Genomic DNA, 22,739 nt, shown 5'->3' with positions numbered 1-22,739 from the left:
CAAACTATCCCTCTTTGCAGACGATATGATTCTGTACTTAGAGGATCCAAAGAACTCTACTAAGAGACTATTGGAACTCATAGAGGAGTTTGGCAAAGTGGCAGGATATAAAATCAATGCACAAAAATCAACAGCCTTTGTATACACAAGCAATGCCATGACTGAGAAAGAACTGCTAAGATCAATCCCATTCACAATAGCTACAAAAACAATCAAATACCTTGGAATAAACTTAACCAAGGACATTAAAGATCTCCACGATGAAAATTACAAAACCTTAAAGAAAGAAATAGAAGAGGATACCAAAAAATGGAAAAATCTTCCATGCTCATGGATTGGAAGAATCAACATCATCAAAATGTCCATTCTCCCAAAAGCAATATATAAATTCAATGCAATCCCAAATAAGATACCAAAGACATTCTTCTCAGATCTAGAAAAAATGAAGCTGAAATTCATATGGAGATGCAAGAGACCTCAAATAGCTAAAGCAATCTTGTACAACAAAAACAAAGCCGGAGGCATCACAATACCAGACTTCAGGACATACTACAGGGCAGTTGTAATCAAAACAGCATGGTACTGGTACAGAAACAGATGGATAGACCAATGGAACAGAATTGAAACACCAGAAATCAATCCAAACATCTACAGCCAACTTATATTTGATCAAGGATCTAAAACTAATTCCTGGAGCAAGGACAGTCTATTCAATAAATGGTGCTGGGAAAACTGGATTTCCACGTGCAGAAGCATGAAGCAAGACCCCTACCTTACACCTTACACAAAAATCCACTCAACGTGGATTAAAGACCTAAATCTACGTCCTGACACCATTAAGTTATTAGAGAACATTGGAGAAACCCTTCAAGATATTGGCACAGGCAAAGAATTTCTGGAAAAGACCCGGGTGGCACAGACAGTCAAAGCCAAAATCAACTATTGGGATTGCATCAAATTGAGAAGTTTCTGTACTGCAAAAGAAACAGTCAGGAGAGTGAAGAGACAACTGACAGAATGGGAAAAAATATTTGCAAACTATGCAACAGATAAAGGGTTAATAACCAGAATCTACAAAGAGATCAAGAAACTCCACAAAAACAAAACCAACAACCCACTTAAGAGATGGGCCAAGGACTTCAATAGACATTTTTCAAAAGAGGAAATCCAAATGGCCAACAGGCACATGAAAAAATGTTCAAGGTCACTAGCAATCAGGGAAATGCAAATCAAAAGCACAATGAGGTTTCACCTCACCCCGGTTAGAATGGCTCACATACAGAAATCTACCAACAACAGATGCTGGCGAGGATGTGGGGAAAAAGGGACACTAACCCACTGTTGGTGGGAATGCAAACTGGTCAAACCACTATGGAAATCAGTCTGGAGATTCCTCAGAAACCTGAATATAACGCTACCGTTCGACCCAGCCATCCCACTCCTTGGAATTTACCCAAAGGAGTTTAAATTGATAAACAAAAAAGCGGTCTGCACCCTAATGTTTATTGCAGCACAATTCACAATAGCCAAGACCTGGAACCAACCTAAATGCCCATCAACAGTAGACTGGATAAAGAAATTATGGGATATGTATTCGTTAGAATACTATACCGCAGTAAGAAACAACGAAATCCAGTCATTTGCAACAAAATGGAGGAATCTGGAACACATCATGCTGAGTGAAGTAAGCCAGTCCCAAAGGGACAAATACCATATGTTCTCCCTGATCAGTGACAACTGACTGAACACCAAAAAGGAAACCTCCTGAAGTGAAATGGACACTATGGGAAACGGTGACTTGATCAGCATAGCCCTGACTGCTAATGGACAACTTAATACATTATCCCTCTTAGTATTCTTTTTGGCTGTTCTACTTAATATGACTGGTTTAATTCTGTAATTATCACACAGTTATTCTTAAGTGTTGAAAATTAACTGAAATGTGATCCCTGTTAAACATAAGAGTGGGAATAAGAGAAGGAAGAGATGTATAATTTGGGGCATGCTCAAGCTGACTTGCCCCAATTGGTAGAGTTGGAAACATACCAGGGGATTCCAATTCAATCCCATCAAGGTGGCATGTGCCAATGCCATCTCACTATTCCAAGTGATCAATTTCAGTTCACAATTGATCATAATGAAAGGACTAAGAGTCAAAGGGAGCACATAAACAAGTCTCGTATCTGCTAACACTAACCGATAGAATAAATAAAGGGGAGAGTGATCCAACATGGGAAGTGAGATACTCAGCAGACTCATAGAATGGCGGATGTCCTAAATAGCACTCTGGCCTCAGAATCAGCCCTAAAGGCACTCGGATCTGGCTGAAAAGCCCATGAGGGTATTTCAGGCATGGAAAGCCAAAACACTCTGGCAAAAAGATCTCTGTGAGTGAGATCCCAGTGGAAAGAACAGGTCTTCAAAGAGGGAGGTGCCTTTCTCTGAAGGGAGGAGAGAACCTCCACTTTGACTATGACCGTGTCTAAACAAGATAAGAGTCGGAGAACTCAAGGGGCTTCCATAGCCTTGGAAACTCATGACTGGTGCATAGGGAGATTACTGATGCCATAAACAGGAGTGTCAATTTGTAAAGTCAACAACAGGAGTCACTGTGCACTTACTCCTCATGTAGGATCTCTGTCCTTAATGTGCTGTACACTGAGGCTTAATGCTATAACGAGTACTCAAACAGTATATTTCACTTTGTGTTTCTATGGGGGTGCAAACGATTGAAATCTTTACTTAATGTACACTAAACTGATCTTCTGTAAAAAAAAAAAAATTATCAATTCCCAACTTGACTCTCACTGGGATTAAACATGACAATAGGTCTGATCTGATTTCATCATCATTTAAAAAAAAATCATCTATTATTTTTCACTTTATGTTTCTGTGTGGGAGCAAACTGTTGAAATCCTTACTTAAGGTATACTAAGCTGATCTTCTGTATATTAAGATAATCGAAAATGAATCTTGATGTGAATGGAAGGGGAGAGGAAGTGGGAAAGGGGAGGGTTGTGGGTGGGAGGGACGGTATGGGGGGGGGAAGCCATTGTAACCCATGAATCGTACTTTGGAAATTTATATTCATTAAATAAAAGATAAAAAAAAACACATGTGAACATAGAGGAAGCTGTAATTTCCAGAGTTTTCTGCTACCTCTGTTTTCTTTCTTTACTCTGTGGTACCACGTCAGACACCAGTGCAGCTTTATCCAGGCATGATCCTTGTCTCTCTGCAGAAGACCCTAAGTCTGAGAGAAAAGCAGTAGGGAAAAGCACAGCTACCCGGAGAGCCTTAAATGAAAGAGATTTTTGTGAAGAGCTCCCTTATGCATTGGAGAAGCAAAAAGTGCGCCATAAATTACATTTCCCAGGGTGCTCTAGAGCCTCTGCTCTGTTGGTGCACCAGGCACCCTGGACATCTCAGATGACGCTAAGCTGATGTGTGCACTCACCTACCTTCAGGCTCAGGAAAGTTGGCCCTCCATCAGCACTGGAGATGTCCTCATTTAAACTGCCACTGGGCTGGATTTCTCCCCTTGAAAAGATACTGTACAGTCTCGGTGTGGAGAATTCTGTGATTCAAACAAAGTCACCCCATGGGAGAATAGAGCCAGTCAACTCCTGTGTTTTATTTGTGGTTCATCAGTTGACTCTGACTCATCTTCAGCTTTCCCTTCACCTGTGCATTGGATGTTTATTAGGAGCCATCGTTTGCTAAGTACAGTGGGGGACAAGGCTGGAGATGTCCTTTGGGCACTTTTGATGCCTGAAGCTCAATTGGAAAACCCCTAAAGTAACAGCAAGGGACAACAGTGTGGGCAGAGCTTGGGTTGGGAAGCACCCCAAAGCTGGGCCAGTTCAAAAAAGGGGTCTCAACATGTGTATAAGATACAAGGTGGCTCTTTAAGGGAGCATCCCACATTGCCTGCTCAAACCATTGGCCTGTTTTGTCAATAGAATTTGGATAAGTATACTTATGACTTCTGGTACTTTTTAGAATTGCTTAGCAAAACCATTTCTTCTGCCAAATTTGAGATGACTTAATTAGCCTCAGCAGAATCAGCCCAGATATATACAATCCTCTCTTCCAGTTCAGTGCTGTCAGGTCCCAATTCAAATCCTTCCAGTTCTGCATTGTCTGAGTAGAGCTGATCTCTTTCCTTGAAAATTATTTGAAACCTGATAATGACATTTTCATGTATTCATGCTGTGTCACCCACAATCAGATTGGCTATTATAAAATAGCAAGGGTCATGTGTCACTTTTTTGCCTCTCTTCATAGGAGAAGAGAGTGAGGCTTATTCATACAGCCTCTTGTGTGTTTGTTGTTGCTATAGATGAATTAGACTTAGCTGGATCCAGGTTCTTGGTTTATTATGTGACTTTGGGAAAATATCCAAAATCTTTGAACTTCAGCTTCTTCATTTATACAATGTCATAATACTAGGGCTTATCTCATGGAATTGTTGGCATAATTAAAGGAGGCATTTGCTATGTGCTTAGAATAAAACCTGAACTTTATTAAACACTTAACATATAATTTGTTGAAAAGTTTAAAATGAATTTATGCCTTTATCAGATACCATCTCTCAAAAAAATGAAAGTAACTTGATGGACTTTTATGGCCTTATTTTAACTCTGGTCTTAGCTTGATTTGTAACAAAATGCCATTGATTTGGTGTCTTAAATAGCAAAAACTTTTTTATCACAGTTTTAGAGTAGAATTCCAAGAACAAAACATGGGCAGATTTGGTATCTGATGAGTAGTACCCTCTTCCTGACTTATAGAAGGCTGCATTATTACTGAGTTATCAAAAAGAGAGAGAGAGAGAGAGAATGAGAACAAACTAGAGAGAGACAAAAAGAATATACTCAAAAATGCTCTGAAGTGGCTCTGCTGTCCCTTCCCCTTATTATAAAGACACTGATCCCATGATGGGAGCTTCACTTTATGACCCATTTGCCACCCTAACGTTCCACTTCCAAATACCAATACATTGGGGGTTGGGGCTTCAGTCTATGAATTTGGGCAGGATACAGACATTGAGCCAGTAATAGCTCCGTTGTTCAACATTGAGAGACAAAAGTTGGAAGAGGGGAAGAAAAAAGGTCAAAAGAAACGATGGACTAAAGGAAGCAGAGAAATGACTCCCTTCCTAGAAGCTTTTCCCTCAAGCCCACCTCCTGCCATCTCTGAACTGTAGATAACCTGAGGGCCTGGGAGGAGAGGGAAACCTCAGGTCAAGACTCAAGATTGCAGCCTGCAGCTCAGCATCCTGCATGGTCTCTGCCACCTGACATGGGCTGCAGCCTCTGTGAGAGGCACCCACACACTCAGGGGAAGGACACCCTGCCTGCAGCAAAATGATGAGAAAGGAGGTACCAAGGACTTTATGAAGAAACTGACCTGCCAGTCACCCGAGTGTATGATTTCACTGGAGAGCTCTGAGTCCCTGGGGTCTTGAAGCAGATCTGATGCCACCAGGTCTGACAGAGGTGGGCACTGAGATAAGGGGGGCACTGAGAGATCACACCTAATTCATGCTGATAGGTCACCTGTCCTCAAGCCAGTATGCTAAATCTCCTTCCAGAAAACACAATCCTACATGACTGGCTGCCTGTCTTACACAGAGTGACTTGAAAGCAGATAGTGAGGCTTGAACACATTCCTGTGAGCTCCAGGAAAGGGTTGAGAAGCTGATAGGGGAATAGGTGGGGTCACAAAGAGTTAGAAACCATTGATAAAGTCTCTGAAGATCTCATGGGGAATTCATACTTCTCCATGCAAAGGAGAATAGAAAAGAAAGTGAGAAATTGTTTTTAATATAGATAAAGGAGTAGTGTGATCCCATTTTATAAACCTTCAAAGAATTTCCTTCAAAGTTTACATACTCTCTGATTATTTTTGGAAGTCTGATATCAAAGTACAGCTTTATTATTTTCAGGGAAAATCCACAATAATAAAAGTTGGATTTATTTAGAATTATGACAACATTCTTAATGTGTTCTAAGTTTGCATCGACACTGGCACTGAAGAGCCAGGAAGGGTGACATGGCAAGTTGGTATAACTTACAGAACACTGCGAAGGTTGGAGGGATGTGGTTTTACTTGTCCCAATTCAGCATCTGAGGCATGGCCTAAGGAGGGGGACTTTTTATCCATACCTCATGAGCAGGACCAGAACTCTGGGGAACTAGGAGGAGTCAGGTTTCATCCCAGCAGGGGAGAACTTTCCAACAGAACAAGATACCCTATGAGACAGTGGGTGCCCCTCGTTTCAGCTGAAGCTGGAAGGCTATCACCAGCAACTAGAAAGGAGACATGAGGTTTGCCTCTCTGATCCCATGCTCTGCCCCTGCCAGGGCTCCAGAGTACAGAGGAGCGAGAGGTAGAGAGGGAAGACGTGGCTGTCTCGCTAAGGAGAATCTTAAAGGTTCCAGACACCGGCTCTCTATAAGTCTATGGCCTTTTTTCTTACCCACTCCACTGCTCCAATCATCTTCCCCCAAACTCCTTCAGCCATTCTGAGTCACTGAGACTTTTTACACGTGACCACCTCTTGGGTTAAGTGTTTGCCTCCTGATGGGTGAAGTGAGTCTTTATTCCATTTTGGTTTCCAGTAGACCTCCTTCAAGTTAGAATGTACTCACTAGGAATAGTAGTCCAGGATTCTGACAGTGATTCTGCACAGATTTCCAATTTTGTAGTGTCTCCTGGATTTTGCCTTCCAAACCACATTTCTCATATATCAAATCTTTTTCATATTGAAACCTGTTAGTAAGCTTGACAGTTTTATTGTCCCTCTTTGCGTCTTTTCTAGCTCTTTTTTTTTTTTACTGAAGCATAAAAATATTTTTCAGTAAAACTATCAATGGGATAATCCCCTTGAATAATCACAGAATTTGAAGGAATGACATCCAATGTTTTATTCATTAAGCAATTATTCACTGAGCATTTTGAGTACTTAACACCCAGAACAATTCTAAGGATATGAGGCAATATTTTTAGGCAGAGTGTTTTTAAAGGTGTCTTAATTGTGGTCAGTGTTCTTTATTTTCATTCTCAAGGGTCAGTCCATCCTTCCTTCCTTTTTTAAAAGATTTATTTGAAAGGCAAAGTTATATAGAGAGAAGGGAGAGATCATTCATCTGCTGGTTCGCTCCCCAGATGACCACAATGACCAAGACTGGGCTGGGCCTGGCTACAGCCAGTAGCCAAGATCTAGTTCTGTTTATACCCTCTTAAAGTGATATGCCCCAAACCTTCTGCAGTGTTACAGATTTCACGTACTTCAGTTTTATTCATGTTTACTCTCTGGGGGAGATAGTGTGATACGTAATAAAATGCATTATTTTAGGGCACAGGAAATCTTGGTTCTCTGGCTAGGTGGGCTGTGTGACTTCAGGGATGTTATTTAACCATCCTTTTAGTGCATCAATTTCCACATTTGCAAGATGGAAAGAGAAGTATGTACCACAAATATTCATGAGGATGAATGATTTGGAACTGAAAAGCCCAGGATACTGCCTTCCACGTGTTAGGCATTGAATAATTTAAAGGAGAAGAAGAAAAAGTTTTCATTTCATATTATATTTTTTCTTATTTATTTTTATTTGAAAGCCATAAATAAAGTGACAGAAACAGATATAGATATAGAGAGAGCTTCCATTTGCTTTTTCACTCAAAATGCCCACAACAGCCAGGGCTGAGCGAAGCCAAAGCCCGGAATTCAATATAGGGCCCCCATATGGATTTCAGGGAACCACCTACTTGAACCATCACCTACCACTTCCTAGGAGACCATTAGCAGGAAGTTAAATTGGAAGCAGAGCTTGGACTTGAACCCGGCCCTCTGATATGGGATTTGAATGTCCCAAGTAGCTTCTTAACCACTGCACCAGACATCTGTCTCCATTATAATATTTTGTTAACAGTGAAAGACATATTGTAATGAAGTAGGTAATAATTACCTTAAAGAAGTACTTTTTGACCTTCCCTATTAATATTCACATTTGAGTTTTCTTGGTTGTATTCATTTAAATTGACTTTCTTCTATTTTACTCACATGAGTAAGAAAATTACATACATATACTATTAAACATAGGACCTTACATCTTTACAAACGTAAGTAGGTAATCTGTGACAGATAAATGGAATTATCCCATCTTGTTTAATGTTTAGACAGTCTCAGAAGTGCTGAGAAGCAAGAACTCCAGCGAGAAAAGTGGGAGAAAAGCAACTTACCAAACAGAAGGCGCTCTCAGCGCTCCATCAGCAAGGAGAGATGGGTAGAGACGCTGGTGGTGGCTGACACAAAGATGGTGGAGTATCATGGGAGTGAGAACGTGGAGTCATATATCCTCACCATCATGAACATGGTATGCCAGATCGTGTTGGGGGAGGGACAGCTGGTGAAGAGACATCGTTGAAAATAGCCTTCCCCCAACCAAAAAAAGAGAAACCTTTGGCCCATTTATCTATCCATCTGCCATTCCAATCATTGCCTAAGTGAATAAGAAAATTTTGCAAATTACTCTTTCCCTTAAAAATATATATCCTAAGAAAAATTTGTAATTTATAAAAATGCATATTTCTACTTGGTATTTTCCAAACAATCCTTTTACTAGAAATTTCTTTTTGGTTTGTTTTAGTACACAAATTAGGACATTGAGGTAAAGAGCTAGAGTATGGTTTTTTCAAGATAGTTAGACATAGAAATGTAATAATATTAGTGATACCTAATTTCAAGCTTCCCCTTTGCATTTTCTGCCTTCCACAGAGAATGTTAGTCCTGTTGAGTCTGGGAAAGCTTTTGCCTGTATAATTGATAATTGAATAAGAGAAGACCTTGGGCTAGAGAAGGGATCAAGGAAAAGAAAGTTGTCAATTCCTCAAGCACAGCCTATCGATCACCCTTAACAATTGTCTGTAGATATCATAATCTGGATTGAGCCAGGGGTATATCTCACTTTTCTATGTCTCGTCTCTGGCATCTACCCATTATCAATTTACAAGTGGCTAATGGTTTCTATTTCTGATTGCAGGTCACTGGGCTGTTCCATAACCCAAGCATTGGCAATGCAATTCACATCATTGTGGTTCGGCTCATTCTACTGGAAGAAGAGGAGGTAAGGGATGATTTTCCCACAATCCTTCTGCCCTATTCTCACACTTCATACCTCATTTCTTCAGGAAAACTACTCATACATTTTAAGATTGTATTTGTTTGTTTGAAAGACAGAGATGGAGAAAGATATGCAGACAGGGAGAGATCCTCCAAAGTTGAGTTTTCTCCCCAAATGCCCACAACAACTAAGTCTATGCCAGGCCAAAATCAGGAGCCTAGAACTTGATCTAGGTCTCCCAAGTGGGGTTATAGGGACCCAAGTATTTGAGCCATTACCTACTGCTTTTCAGGATGCTGTTTAGCAGGGAACTGGAGTTGAAAGTGGAGCCAGGACTCAAACCCAAGTACTCTGATGAGGGGAGTGAACATCCCAAGCAGGGTCTCAACCACTGAACCAAATGCCCATCCTTTAAGAGAGCTTTTGACGGAAAAGGAAGAAGGCAACAGAAAGCTGTTAGAAGTCCATTGGAAAGGAAAACTGGCCAGCATTTGTCATAGCAGTAGAGTCACCACTTGAGATGCCCACATCCCATATTGGAATGCCTAGATCTGGATCCTTGCTCTGCTTCTGATTCTGGATTCCCACTAATATGCATCCTGTAAGGCAGCAGTGATGGCCCAAGTGGTTGAGTCCCTTCCAGTGTAGGAAATCCAGATTGAATTCCTGGCTTCTGGCTTTACTTGATCCAGGGTTGGCTGCTGCGGGCATTTAGAGTGGGAACCAACAGATGAAAGATCTCTGTCTATTCTCTGTTTCTCTGTCTCTGTGCCTTTAAAATAAATAAAAATAAGTAATTAAAAAATTGTTCCTGTGTTATTTTCTTGGGAGTTTAGCAATATTGAGTGGAAGATGGAGAACATTTCCAAAATACACTTATTCATTACTAGAACCACCTGGCAGTCATTGTAACTAAATACACAAACCAGACATACAACAGTCACTGAGAATGTTGCAGAGTAGAAATAAACTGAATCATGATATGGTTGGGTGGTTTCAATAAAAGTTAGGAAAGACATGGAAATATTGACTCATCAATGCTATTAATTTAGCACTTACATATTAAGACACACGTCTCAAATTTAGGCATATCTGTCTGCCATTTTTCTATTTCAAATTTCAACTATTTTCAGAGACTTAGATATGCTTTACATGCTCCCAATTGATACTTCAAGCCTAGGTCTCTTCCTCCAGACTCATATCCAATTGGTCATTTGGCATCTCAACAGGGTGTGTAATAATCTATTCAATCTTGGACATTTCATAACTGAAGTGGAATTCTTGATTACTTCCTGCCAATATCACCTCCATTCTGCCTCCGCAATTCTCCAAACAAGCATCTTACTTACCTCAGTCGATGCTGCTTCTATGCACTGGTTGTCCAAGCCTAGGGACCATTCTTGATTGCTTATTTTCACATCTTGTACATCCAACAGCAATACCCATAGGGGTCTTACCTAGCACATCTCAAATCCATCCAGTATTCATCATCTCTGCACCTGTAACATCAATTTGGCCTTAAAACTTGTCTGAGCTGCTGTGGGGAGCAACTGGGAGCAACTCGGACTAGACTAAGTTACTGGAATTAAGACTTATTCTATGCATCTGCTCTCCCACAATATGGCGCTGGGAGAGGAGGAAACAGCTTCTACACAGCTGCCTCCAGTTCAACCAATAAACAGCAGGACCTGCTCCTGATTGGAGGAGAGCAGCGTACTCGGCGTGTGGGTAGCAGAGTTGGGATTGGTGGAAGAGGACTATAAAGGAGGAGAGAGACAACATGCACCAGGAACATCTGAAGGAACACCTGTGCAGCCCCCGAGAGAGCCGGCCGGCGGTGTGCTGCTCCCCCGTGGAAGTGGGGAAAGTGGCTAGGGGGAACCGCCCTTCCACGGAGGTGGAAGGGACGGTAGCCAACCCGGGAAGAACCAGCAGCAAACCCGGGAAGGGCCGAGCAGACGAAAGAACAACGCAGGGTCCTGTGTCGTTCCTCCATGAAGATGGGGAGCGACAAGCTACATTCAACCTTACTTCCATAATCTATTCTTTTTTTTTTTTTTTGACAGGCAGAGTGGATAGTGAGAGAGAGAGAGACAGAGAGAAAGGTCTTCCTTTGCCATTGGTTCACCCTCCAATGGCCGCTGCGGCTGGCGCGCTGCGTCCAGCGCACCACGCTGATCCGATGGCAGGAGCCAGGTACTTCTCCTGGTCTCCCATGGGGTGCAGGGCCCAAACACTTGGGCCATCCTCCACTGCACTCCCTGGCCACAGCAGAGAGCTGGCCTGGAAGAGAGGCAACTGGGACAGAATCTGGCGCCCCGACTGGGACTAGAACCCGGTGTGCCGGCGCCGCAAGGCGGAGGATTAGCCTAGTGAGCTGCGGTGCCGGCCCATAATCTATTCTTCATGGATGATTGTTTTAAATACAATCTAGGTTCCTCCACTGCACAAAGCCCTTTAATGGCTTTTTGTTTCTTTTATAATGAATTTGAAATTTCTTACCATGGCCTGCAGAGACTTCTGCAATCTTGCATCCATCCACTTTTCCAGCATACTATGCTACTGTCTTCCATGTATCTTGGATAGACTCTGAAGCACACAAGGCATTTCACCATTAGGATCTGTGCACTTTTGGTTCCCAATGCCTGAAACATCCTGACTTGGGTCTGCTCATCCCTGTGTTTGTACTTTTCATCCCTCAGGCCTCTGTCTGAATACATGTTGCTCCTTTAGAGTGATCTCAATGACTAACCTACTCAGAGCTACCCCCTCATACTGTTCTCCATCACAGAATGATGGCTGTCTCACAACTCACTATAATTCTGTGTATTGTTTACTCTTTCTTATCTTAGCCATACCAGAATGTGAAATCTGTAAGGACAGAAACTATGTATCTCTATTCTGCTATATCTCTAGCATGTAGCAAAGTGTCTGTGACATTAATAGATGAAAGAACTGAAATTTAATAAATGAAAAAAATAAATGGGGGAACCAGCCAACATGAAGAAATTCCCTTGCAATCCACAAAGCTTAATCAGCAACTGAAGTATGTAAAGAGTGAATTATTCAGATATCTCTCAGAAAAAGACCTGGGTCTACATGTGATAAAGTTAGATGTCCACTTGTAGAAAATTGTTAGGTTAACAATTTTTTTTGTCTAATAGAGATGAAAATTATTTGTGTCCAGTAAATAAGATAACCCTAAGATTATGACTTTATTTGTCAATGGAGCACTAACTAATTTTGTATCTAATGTGGCAGTTTGACCACAGCATGTTTTCCCATGAGCTAGAGTTGGATAGGTTTCTCTACCATCTTGATGGTCTCCTCATCAATGAATTAAACATATCTTTAGCATGTGTGCTCATTACATGTTTGCAGAATTATGTTTTAAGTTTTTAAAAATTGTACGTTGGAGTCCAACTTTTCACTCTTTCATAGTGATTAAATTTCATAGTGATTAAATGTATGTGCATACATAGACATGCCCAAGAAGATTCTTTTAAATATGAGAAATAAATTTTTAAAGACTTATTTATTTGAGAGGCAGAATTATAGACAGAGGTGGAAGAGACAGAGAGAGAGGTCTTCCATCTGCTGGTTCACTCCCCGAATGGCCACAAGGGCCAGAGCTGGGCCAATCCAAAGCCAGGAGCCAGGGTCTTCTGTTGCAGGGGCCCAAGCTCTTGGGCCAACTTCCACTGCTTTCCCAGGCCATAAGCAGAAAGCTGGATCAGAAGTAGAGCAGCCAGGACATGAACCGGTGTCCACATGGGATGCCAGTGTTGCTGACGGAAGCTTAACCTGCTAGGCCATAGCACAGGCCCCAAGAAGTAAAACTTTGGAGTTCCAGCAGTATCCCTGGTAGGACTTTAAAACATGCTTCCATTGATCTTGCTGTATATCTTTTAAATTTGCAGAAAACAATGCCACTGGGGCATCTTGCTGTTTTTGAAGTTGTTTGGGAGAATTTGATGGGCCACTGCTGTCCTCATACCATCATGCTTACATATTTTCTTCATTCCAAACTGATTTTGCAAATGCAATAAATACAAATGATTTGTTGTAGACAGCATGATTGTCTACCACCTACTCGCCAAAGATTATCCTCAAACTTTTATAGAATCTCTAAGTGGTACAAAGTTCAAAAGTTAACAACAAAATTGCAATTCACAATTCTAACTTTCCTGATTCCCAGAAATGGCTCAAGCTGTTGTTCACCCCTTTGACTAAGGGGAAGCCCAGTAATAACAAATAGCAATTATTCCAGCCCTAATTAAGATTAGAGTGGCAGAAACAGATAAGAAGTGAGGTACTGAACTTTGAGTTAAGACTTTAGTTCTCATTTTGAGTCTGTCATCATTAAGAATGCAACTCTGAGAAATCACATCATTACTCCATGTCCTATTTTTTTTCATCTGTAAATGAGAAAAGAGTTGTGATGCATCAACCTTATGTCAAACACTATACCAGGCACTATGGATACAAGTATGTGACAGTCCCATTTCCTGACTCTGTGAAACTCACAGTTTACTACTAAAACAAAAAATTCCAAACTGAGATTGTTGTGACCATAAAAATGTGTACTTGGGATAAGGAGGGATACTTAGATGTCTAAGCTGAGTTTTACAGAGTACAAAGGAATTAAACAGTGATGAAAGACATTCAAATAGAAGGACATACAACAGCAATGGCTTTAATACTTAAACCACCACGTGGCCTGTGATAGGCAGTGAATACATCACTGATAATGGGATATGGACAGGTAAGGTAGTTAGAAGAGCTGAGATTTCAGAGCCCAGCTGACCATGTGGTGGCACAGCCCACAGCCAATCCACCATGTGACAGCCGCAGCTTACCCATGCAGTGGTGCTGCCCATGGCGTGACAGCTCCAGCCAGCTTGTGCAGAAGCCCTGGCCAGCTGCTGCTTAAGCTTGTGACAGCCCAGCCTTGCCCACATGATTGTGTATTCTCTGCCATCCAGACCTCCTTTCTGTGTACCACCCAAACTTCCTTTCTTTGCACCATCCAAACTTCCCTTTCACTGCACTGTCCAAACGCATCTTCCATGCGTCATCAAGCCCCCTACCCCTTTGTGTGTAGCAGAAACTGCAAGTTCTTCAGTGTTGAAAGCTTAGAACCAGCACCCATTGAAAATATCCAATATGGATGTAGGATGTGTTCCAGTGATGACCTTTAGGTCACTATAATAAAATTAACATAGATGGCATTTCCACTCCCATCATTCACCTGATGCCATGACACTTTGCAGATTTCCAAAAATGGACAAGGAAATAGGTGGTACTTAATCCCCACTCCAAACTTTGCTCCTTTGTACGCTCAATTAAGCTCTATTCTGAATACCACTGCCTGTACTTCCTGATAGTGTAAAAGGATGGCCTGAACCTTATTGGGGGCTTTTTGTTCTCTATCTTTCTATCTCACTTACCCACATGTATTTCTTGAGTGTGCACTTTTCCTTTACTTTCCATAAATGCTGGTTTCCTGTACACCTTTATGCCTCCACCTTGAATTCTTTCACATCTCTAATAATTTAATGGTGTCGGGTCATAGAATTAGATGTTTAATCCATGTTGTGTGGATTATTGTGTAAGGTGTAAGGTAGAGGTATTGTTTCATACTTCTGTATGTAGAAATACAGTTTTCCCAGCACCATTTGTTGAAGACTGTCCTTGCTCCTGGGATTGGTTTTTAGCTCCGTGGTCAAATATAAGTTGGTTGTAGATGTTTGGATTGATTTCGGAAGTTTCTGTTCTTTTCCATTGGTCTATCCATCTGTTTTTGTACCAGTACCAGGCTGTTTTGATTATAACTGCCTTGTAGCATATCTTGAAATCTGGTATTGTGATGCCTCCAGCTTTGTTTGTTGCTGTTGTATAAGATTGCTTTAGCTATTTGGCATCTCCTGTGTTTCCATATGGATTTCAGCATTATTTTTTTCTATATCTGAGAAGAATGTCCTTGGTATTTTAATTAGTATCACATTGAATTTGTAAATTGCTTTCAGAAGAATGGACATTTTGATGATATTGATTCTTCCAATCCATGAACATGGAAGAGTTTGCCATTTTTTGGTATCTTCTTCTGTTTTTTTTTTTTTTAATGTTTTGTAATTCTCATCATTGAGATCATTTCTTTTTTAATGTTTTGTAATTTTCATCTTAGAGATATTTGACATCCTTGGTTAAATTTATTCCAAGGTTTTTGGTTCTTTTTGGAACTATTGTGAATGGGATTGATCTTAGAAGTTCTTTATTAATTTGTGGATTTGCTTCCATTTACTGCCAAGTAATCCTATGATCGATTTTTTATGTTCCATTTCTGGCATTTCTTCAGTCTCTTCATCTTCATAATCTAGTATTGAAATTTTGTGTTCTTTTGGTGGTGTCATGTTGTCTTCCTTATTCTTGCATTTATTATTCAGCATTTATGGAGATGCTCATTGGTTTCTTCTTTGTTTTTTCCTTGTGATGCTTTTTATATTTGGACTATGTCCCTGTGGCTTAATAGAATCTCACTTTTTTCAGTGAATACCTAGAGGCATGTGGTGGGTGTAGCCAGGAGCTCTGTTCAGTGCTTCATGGTGAAGGGAGTGTCCAAAGTGACACCCAGGTTGGGTGTTGTAAATTTTTTTTTTAAACCGAGGGTAGGTTTAATCTGCTCTGTTGGCATAGTCTCATGTTCACTTCCTCTCCTCGAAGGAGACCATTGCCTGAGCACTAGTCCCAGTCAGTATAATATTCATCTGTGCTGCCATAAGAATCACAAAAAGGATCTATGCTTTAGCAATTTGGGGTCTGTGTTACCATGTGAGTTTTGGATCATTTTTTTCTAGATCTGTGTCAGTGATCACCTATTATCTTTATTTCAAGATAAATATCAGAATATTGGAAAAGAATTTTTAGACTCCTCCCTTCTTTTTAAAATCAAGTATCTTTTTCTCTGTCAGATGAGTTATGGACTTAGGCATATAGGTAGTTTTCAGATTTTACTTTTCTGTCCATTTTCTCCCTTTCAGTAGCCTAATCTTGGCTAACAGAACATGGTCAAATTGTGTACTGAATCAAAAGTTGCTACCAAGAATTCCCAAAGAAGTCAATACAAGATTTTTTTTTACCATAGAGAGAGTTTACAGAGAGAACAATTTGTAGCAAAAGCCATGTTCTTATGAAACCATTTTCTAGATCCTATTTGGGGCTACCGCCCATTTGGGAGCTGTGGTTAATTTCCTTTAGGTCAGCTCCCTATCCTATAAGTCATAAATTCAAACATAAAGGAAAGTAAAAGTGGGAAGTGGATTGGACTCATATAAGAAGATAAGAGGAGACAAAATGATGAACTAAGAGGAAACTCTGTTTTTGTTTGCAAAGAAAAAAACAGTGCGCTTGTACTGTTAATGTACAGAAACATGAGACCGACAGAAAACTGTCTCCCAAATTTCCTATTACAGTCACTGGAGTTATTATTATGGATTTTCTGCTTTATTTTCAAACTTTCATTTCCTTTCCTTCCTTTCGTTTAATCAGTAGGAGATCTTTCTCTTTAACCAAAAAAGAAAAACAACCTTTCAACCACATCATCTTCACTTTTTCCTGGTTTAACAAATGCATTCTTCATTCCTTTATGGAAGGACTGTCTCCTCAGTTTTGCAGGCTACATGCAGGATCTGAGATGAAGAGAGGAATAAATTCCAGTCCTTGTTCTGGGCATGCTAAGAGAGAAAACAGGCACACAATTTGATCATTTTAGCCCAGGACAGCAAGTGCTATAAACCAAGCAGGCATAAGACATTGGCAGAAACCTTAAATGGTCTAGGGGCAGGGAAGGCTTCCTGAGAATGCCCAATTTGAGGCATAAAGGAAGAATGGAGTTTGAATGGGTATGTGAGAGGAGAGCAAAACTATCTAGAATGAGCAATTGTTCTAAAGAAAGGAAGGTGAAAATGGCAGGGTAACATGTAAAAGTGTGTGTTTTCACTTGGGGGGACACTAATATAAGCAATTTTAATGCAGTGAGATTGAAAATGAAGAAAGAGCTTCTTGGAGGTTAGATTTGGAAAGGGGACTAAGCCATGGACAAACAATAATTTTGAATAAAATAAATGTCAACCCAGCAATAGTGAGTAGGGTAGATTGGAAGAGGTCAAGGAAGAAAGGAGGAGGATGGTTCACATAAAGGTTTGAGCTGGGGACATAGGTAGAAAAGATAGAGAGGGGGTAAATTTATCAAATTATGGCGACAATGAGATGCAGGATATAGAGGGAGAGGAGACTATTAGGAAGACACTAGTGTTTCTAAGTTGGACAACTGAGTGGATGTTTGTTCCTGTATTTGAGACAGAGGATACAGGAAGAAAATCAGGTTCATATCTGCGAAAAGAATTTCAGTGAGGCTGAGTTTGAGGTACCTGTAGGGTGTCTACCAAGACATTTGGCTCCATGAATTTCAATCCCAGGAGCGGTTTGGAATGAAATAGAGATGTTGGAGCCAACAGCATATAAATAATTTCCAATGATATGACTGTGACTGAGAGTGAACTTTGAGCCACTAGAAGTACAGAAGAACCCACATGGGAAGCTGAAAAGGGTCAGAGTGAACAAGAAGGACAGAGAGACAGGACCTTGAAGGGGAGGAATTGTGTGATGGGGGAGGAGACAGAACTGTAATCATCATAATCATAATTGCTACATCTCTTCAGTTATTCAAACAAAGAGTTCAATCCAGTCTTCAATAGTATGACAACTAATAGTGTTGGACTGGCCGCTGCAAACTTGGGTTCTAAATGCTGCTCTGCCAATACCTGCTCTTTCGTGTGGCTGGGGTATTGCCCCTGAATGGCCTGGATTTCCTCAATGATGAGATGAGATGATAGAATATATAATTAATAGGTCTCTTCATAAAAGTGAGCTCTTCATGAGGATGGAAGACTGGAGGCAGTGTTTATGCTGCACCATCTGGAGAATGACTCTGCTTTCTCCATGATGATGAAGATGTGACCTTGCAGATGCTGAATTTGGCTGAGGAGCAAGAGAGAGTGAATGTGTATAAACATCCTCCTTTCCTAAACAGATATACACAGATTGATATGTAAGTTCTTCCAAAATTGTGATTCAAGCCAGTGTATAAAAGGACGATATTTAAAAATTAAGATTTTTAGATCTTGTAAAACTCCAACTTGAGCTGTATGCTCCAACCAGGGACTCTGTGAGCCAAAGGAGAAAGAGGCTCCATCTACTTCCTCCTGTGTGGAAGAATAAGCTTTTAAATTAATAATGGTTTACTTTTTTTAAAAGATTTATTCATTTATTTGGAAGTCAGAGTTACACACACGCACATACACACAGAGAGAGAGAGAAGTCTTCCATCTGCTGGTTCACTCCTCAACTACCCAAAATGGTCAAAGCTACACCAATCTGAAACCAGGAGCCAGGAGCTTCTTCTGGGTCTCCCATGCAGGTGCAGGGGCCCAAGGACTTGGGCATCTTCTACAGCTTTCCCAGGCCATAGCAGAGAGCTAGATTGGAAGTGGAGCAGCTGGACTTGAACTGGCACCCATATGTGATGCCGACGCTGCAAACAGTGGCTTTACTGGCTATGCCTCAGCACCTGCCCCCAAACAGTGAAATTAATTGAACCTTATAGTGGGTAATTGGGTATGTATGTTTGTGTCAATATGGATGTGTGAGTGTATTAAGTGTGTGAGCATGGGCTCTTTCTACCCACTGTAGCCCATCTGAAAGACTATAGATTCTCTTTGTTTCAAAACTATGGGAGCTCATATATTAATCAGTAAGTAACCTACAAAGAATTATACTGGGGATTGCTTTAAGATCTATTCCAAACCTCCAGTCATGTTTCAGTTATAGTTTTAGGATATTTTTATAATTTTTGTCTTGACACAATTATAGATTCACATGTAGTTATAAGAAATAGTACAGAGAAATATCTTATATCCTTCACAGATTTTCTCTAAAGTGTAACATCTTGCATGCTCTTAGTACAATATCACAACCAGAAAATTGGTATCTACACAGTACATCTATCTTATTCTAATTTTTCCAGCTTCATATATACTCATTGGTGTCTATTTGTGTATATTTAGTTCTATACAGCTTTTCCACATGTGTAGATTTGTGTAAGCGTTCTTACAAACAACATTCATAACCATTCCATCACAGAGGTCCATTGAGGTACTATTTTTTTTTAACCAATGAGCTGGAATTTCATCACTACTAGATGTATTTTTTTATACTTTTTGTCCCACCACTTCTCCTACCTACCTACCCCTGAACTAATCTGTTCTCCATTTCATCATTTCAAGGATGCTGTATAAATAGAATGTCAAAGTCTATAGCCTCTTGAAATTGGATTTTATTCACTCGACACAATTCCCTTGAAAGCTACCCAAATAGGGGCCATGTTGTGGCACAGTGCATTAAGCCATCAGCTGTGATGCCAGCATCCTATGTGAGTGTTTGTTGGTGTCCTGGTTGGTCCACTTCTGGTCCAATTCCCTCCTAATGCATCTAGGAAAGCAGCAGAAGATGACCTAAGTGCTTGGGCCCCTGCTACCAATATGGGAGACCCAGGTGGAGTTCCAGGTTCTTTGCTTCAGCATGACCCAGCCCTGACTATTGTGGCCATGGAAGATAATGCCTGTCTGTCTCTCTCTCTCTCTCTCTCTCTCTACTTTTCAAGTAAATAAATAACTCTTAAAGGAGTAATCACTTAAACTGTTGCATGTATCATTAGTTCATTCCTTTTATCTGCTGAATAGTATTCCATGGTAAGTATCTGTTTAACCAGTCATCCATTGAGGGCATTGAGTCTGTTTCCGGTTTTTATGTATTATGAATAAAGCTGCATAAACATTCAACTACAGGTTTTTTCACAGATGTGAGTTTGCATTTTACTAGGATAAATGCACAGGGATGCAGTTGTTAGTTTACATAGCAGTTACATATTTTTTTTAAAAAACTACCAAACTTTTCCACATTGGCTATGTCCTTTTATATTTTCATCAGAAGAGTGTGAATAAAGCAGTGTTGCCACATCATCACTAGCATTTGGGTGCTAAAACTATCTTTTCTTATGTTAGCTGTTCTTTATAGATGTGTAATAATATCTTGCTGTGGTTTCACTTTGCAATTCCTTGATGATCAATGATCTGGAACATATTTTCATAAGCTCATTTGCTATCTATGGTGAAAGGTTTTTTCATGTTTGTTGGCCTGTTTTCTAATTGTTTGCTTTACTATTGAGTTTTGAGAGTTGTTTATATGTTCTAGATATAAATCCTGTGTCAGGTATTTGATTTAGAAATTTTTTCCACTTTGTAGCTTGTGTTTTTATCATCTTTACAGCCTTAAATTTCCAATATTTCCTCCTGTGATTACTTTTTCTGAAAGTTCTATAGTTTTGCATTTTACACATAAGTCTATGATCCATTTTGAGTTAATTTTTTGTATAAATTTGGAGTGTAAGTCAAGATTATTTTTCTCCTTTCCCTCTTTCCTTTCTTCCTTCCTTCCTTTCCAAGTGCAAATGATACCTTATTATCTGAACTTGAAGTTTTCATTAATTACTTTTTAATCCAAAACTTTTTCTGTCTTTTAATATTAATGGCTTCATGTATTCAAAAATGTAGAATAAATTTAATATTAATTTAAGTAAAAGTTCAACAGATCTTCTACAGTATAGAACTCCAACAGAGTGATGTATCACCAAAGCAAATGGAATTTATCATTGTATCATGATATTCATACCATAAATTATAGAACTAATTGCATGCTCAATGTGATACCTGGACTTTAACCATTGGTACATGATTCATTGTGGAAGATCGACTTTGGGTTGAGTGAGAGCATCTCCATCCTTCATGAGTAATGCCAGATTTTGTCAAAAGGAGAACTAGATGATGTGATCATTACAACATATAAAAGAAACATTGCAATAGAAAGACTGGGGGAAGAAAGATGATTCTTTTTCATTGAGAAGAGCTTTAGAAAAAAACCCATAGTAGTCCAGAAGAAATAAAAAGAATTGTGATTTCCTGAACATAGAGTTTTTACTCAATTTTATGTGTTAAATCTTATTTCACCTACTAATCGTATTGACTACATTCAGACCATGGTTTTTATTTTTCTTAATATTTATTTTATTTATTTGAAATAAAGAGTGATAGGAGGGGAGAAACAAAGAAAAAGACCTTCCATCCACTGGTTCACTCCCCAAATAGCCTTAATGGCCAGGACTGGGCCAAGTTGAAGCCAGAAGCTTGGAACTCCATCTGGGTCATCCACAAGGGTGGTGGGGCACCAAGTATTTGGGCCATCTTGCACTGAGTTCCCACGCACTTAAGTTGGAGCCAGATCAGAAGCTGAGCACACAGGACTTAAATCAGTACTCAGATGCCAGCTTTGCAATCAGTGGCTTAGCCCACTGTGCCACAGTGCTGGCCCCAGACCATTGGTTTTCTGTTATCAAACTAATGCAAACCCTTGTTCTTTGCTTTATTTTAAAACTCTTTATTTTATTTTATTTTATTTTATTTTATTTTATTTTATTTTATTTTTTGACAGGCAGAGTTAGACAGTGAGAGAGAGAGACAAAGAGACAGGTCTTCCTTCTGTTGCATCACCCCCAAATGGCCGCTACGGCCAGTACACTGCACCGATCCCAAGCCAGGAGCCAGGTGCTTCCTCCTGGCCTCCCACGCGGGTGCAGGGCCCAAGGACTTGGGTCATTCTCCACTGCACTGCCGGGCCACAGCAGAGAGCTGGACTGGAAGAGGAGCAACCGGGACAGAATCCAGCACCCCAATGGGGACTTGAACCCCAGGGTGCCGGCGCCGGGCACAGGCGGAGGATTAGCTTAGTGAGCTGTGGCACAGGCCTTTAAAGCTCTTTATTAAAATGCATGCTTTATTTTGTTTTAGATGGATTACCTTTTATTCTGGGGTGGTTCCACTTGCTGTTGGCAGCTCCTGTCTTAAAACACAGAAATTGAGAATTTGAGTTCCTATTGAATCAAGCTATTTGCCCTTGAACTTCATTGTGTGCTGATTGGGAAAGTTACAAATTTGATAAATGAAGAGTGAGTTGAAGGGATAAGAGGGAGGAGCATATCAGATAATTACCTTATCAAGATGCTCCAGGACAGTTGCAATTGATATAAAAATATAATCAGCTGGGAAAAAAGCCATAGGATAAAGTATGTGCTAGGTCCTCACTTAACAACCCAGACAGTCAATCCACTAATTCTTAGAACACAAGTGTTATTTATTTATTGATATCAGGAGTGAGTTTGTCATGTTGGCTCTGCTTCCTAGCATTTTGCATACAACAAAGCAAATGCTGGTAGGGAATGGTATTGGAGACAGATGCAGTAGCATGGTGATATTAAATGAGAAAAGCCTTTCAAAGACCTTTTAAAAATCTTAATGATTTCTGAAGAGTTCTCTTTGAGATTCTTCCCTTGACTCCTGTAGCCAAATTAATAGAGTGTGACTTTAAACTTCTGCCAAACACCACTTCAGTTCAAATGACAGCTGTCAGGATAATGTGGCTGAGAGATGATGAGATCTT

The 22,739-nt window shown here is 40.2% G+C and overlaps 1 protein-coding gene across 6 annotated transcripts in view; it reads left to right on the top strand.

Moving 5' to 3' along the window:
- Positions 1 to 22,739, top strand: part of ADAMTS12 (ADAM metallopeptidase with thrombospondin type 1 motif 12) — a 351,249-nt gene that overhangs the window by 187,049 nt on the left and 141,461 nt on the right. For all 6 annotated transcript variants that reach the window (XM_002714101.6, XM_070056623.2, XM_089312694.1 and 3 more), the window contains 2 exons: positions 8,188 to 8,384; positions 9,051 to 9,134. In XM_002714101.6, the coding sequence (XP_002714147.3) occupies positions 8,188 to 8,384; positions 9,051 to 9,134 (281 nt within the window). The remainder of the gene's footprint in view (positions 1 to 8,187; positions 8,385 to 9,050; positions 9,135 to 22,739) is intronic.

The sequence above is a fragment of the Oryctolagus cuniculus genome, chromosome 14, assembly GCF_051225735.1.
Source record: "Oryctolagus cuniculus isolate XC-2025 breed Fujian yellow rabbit chromosome 14, ASM5122573v1, whole genome shotgun sequence".
In the NCBI taxonomy this organism is placed as follows: Eukaryota; Metazoa; Chordata; class Mammalia; order Lagomorpha; family Leporidae; genus Oryctolagus; species Oryctolagus cuniculus.
The sequence above is the reverse complement of the archived record's forward strand: the minus strand, read 5'-3'. Positions and strand labels throughout refer to the sequence as shown.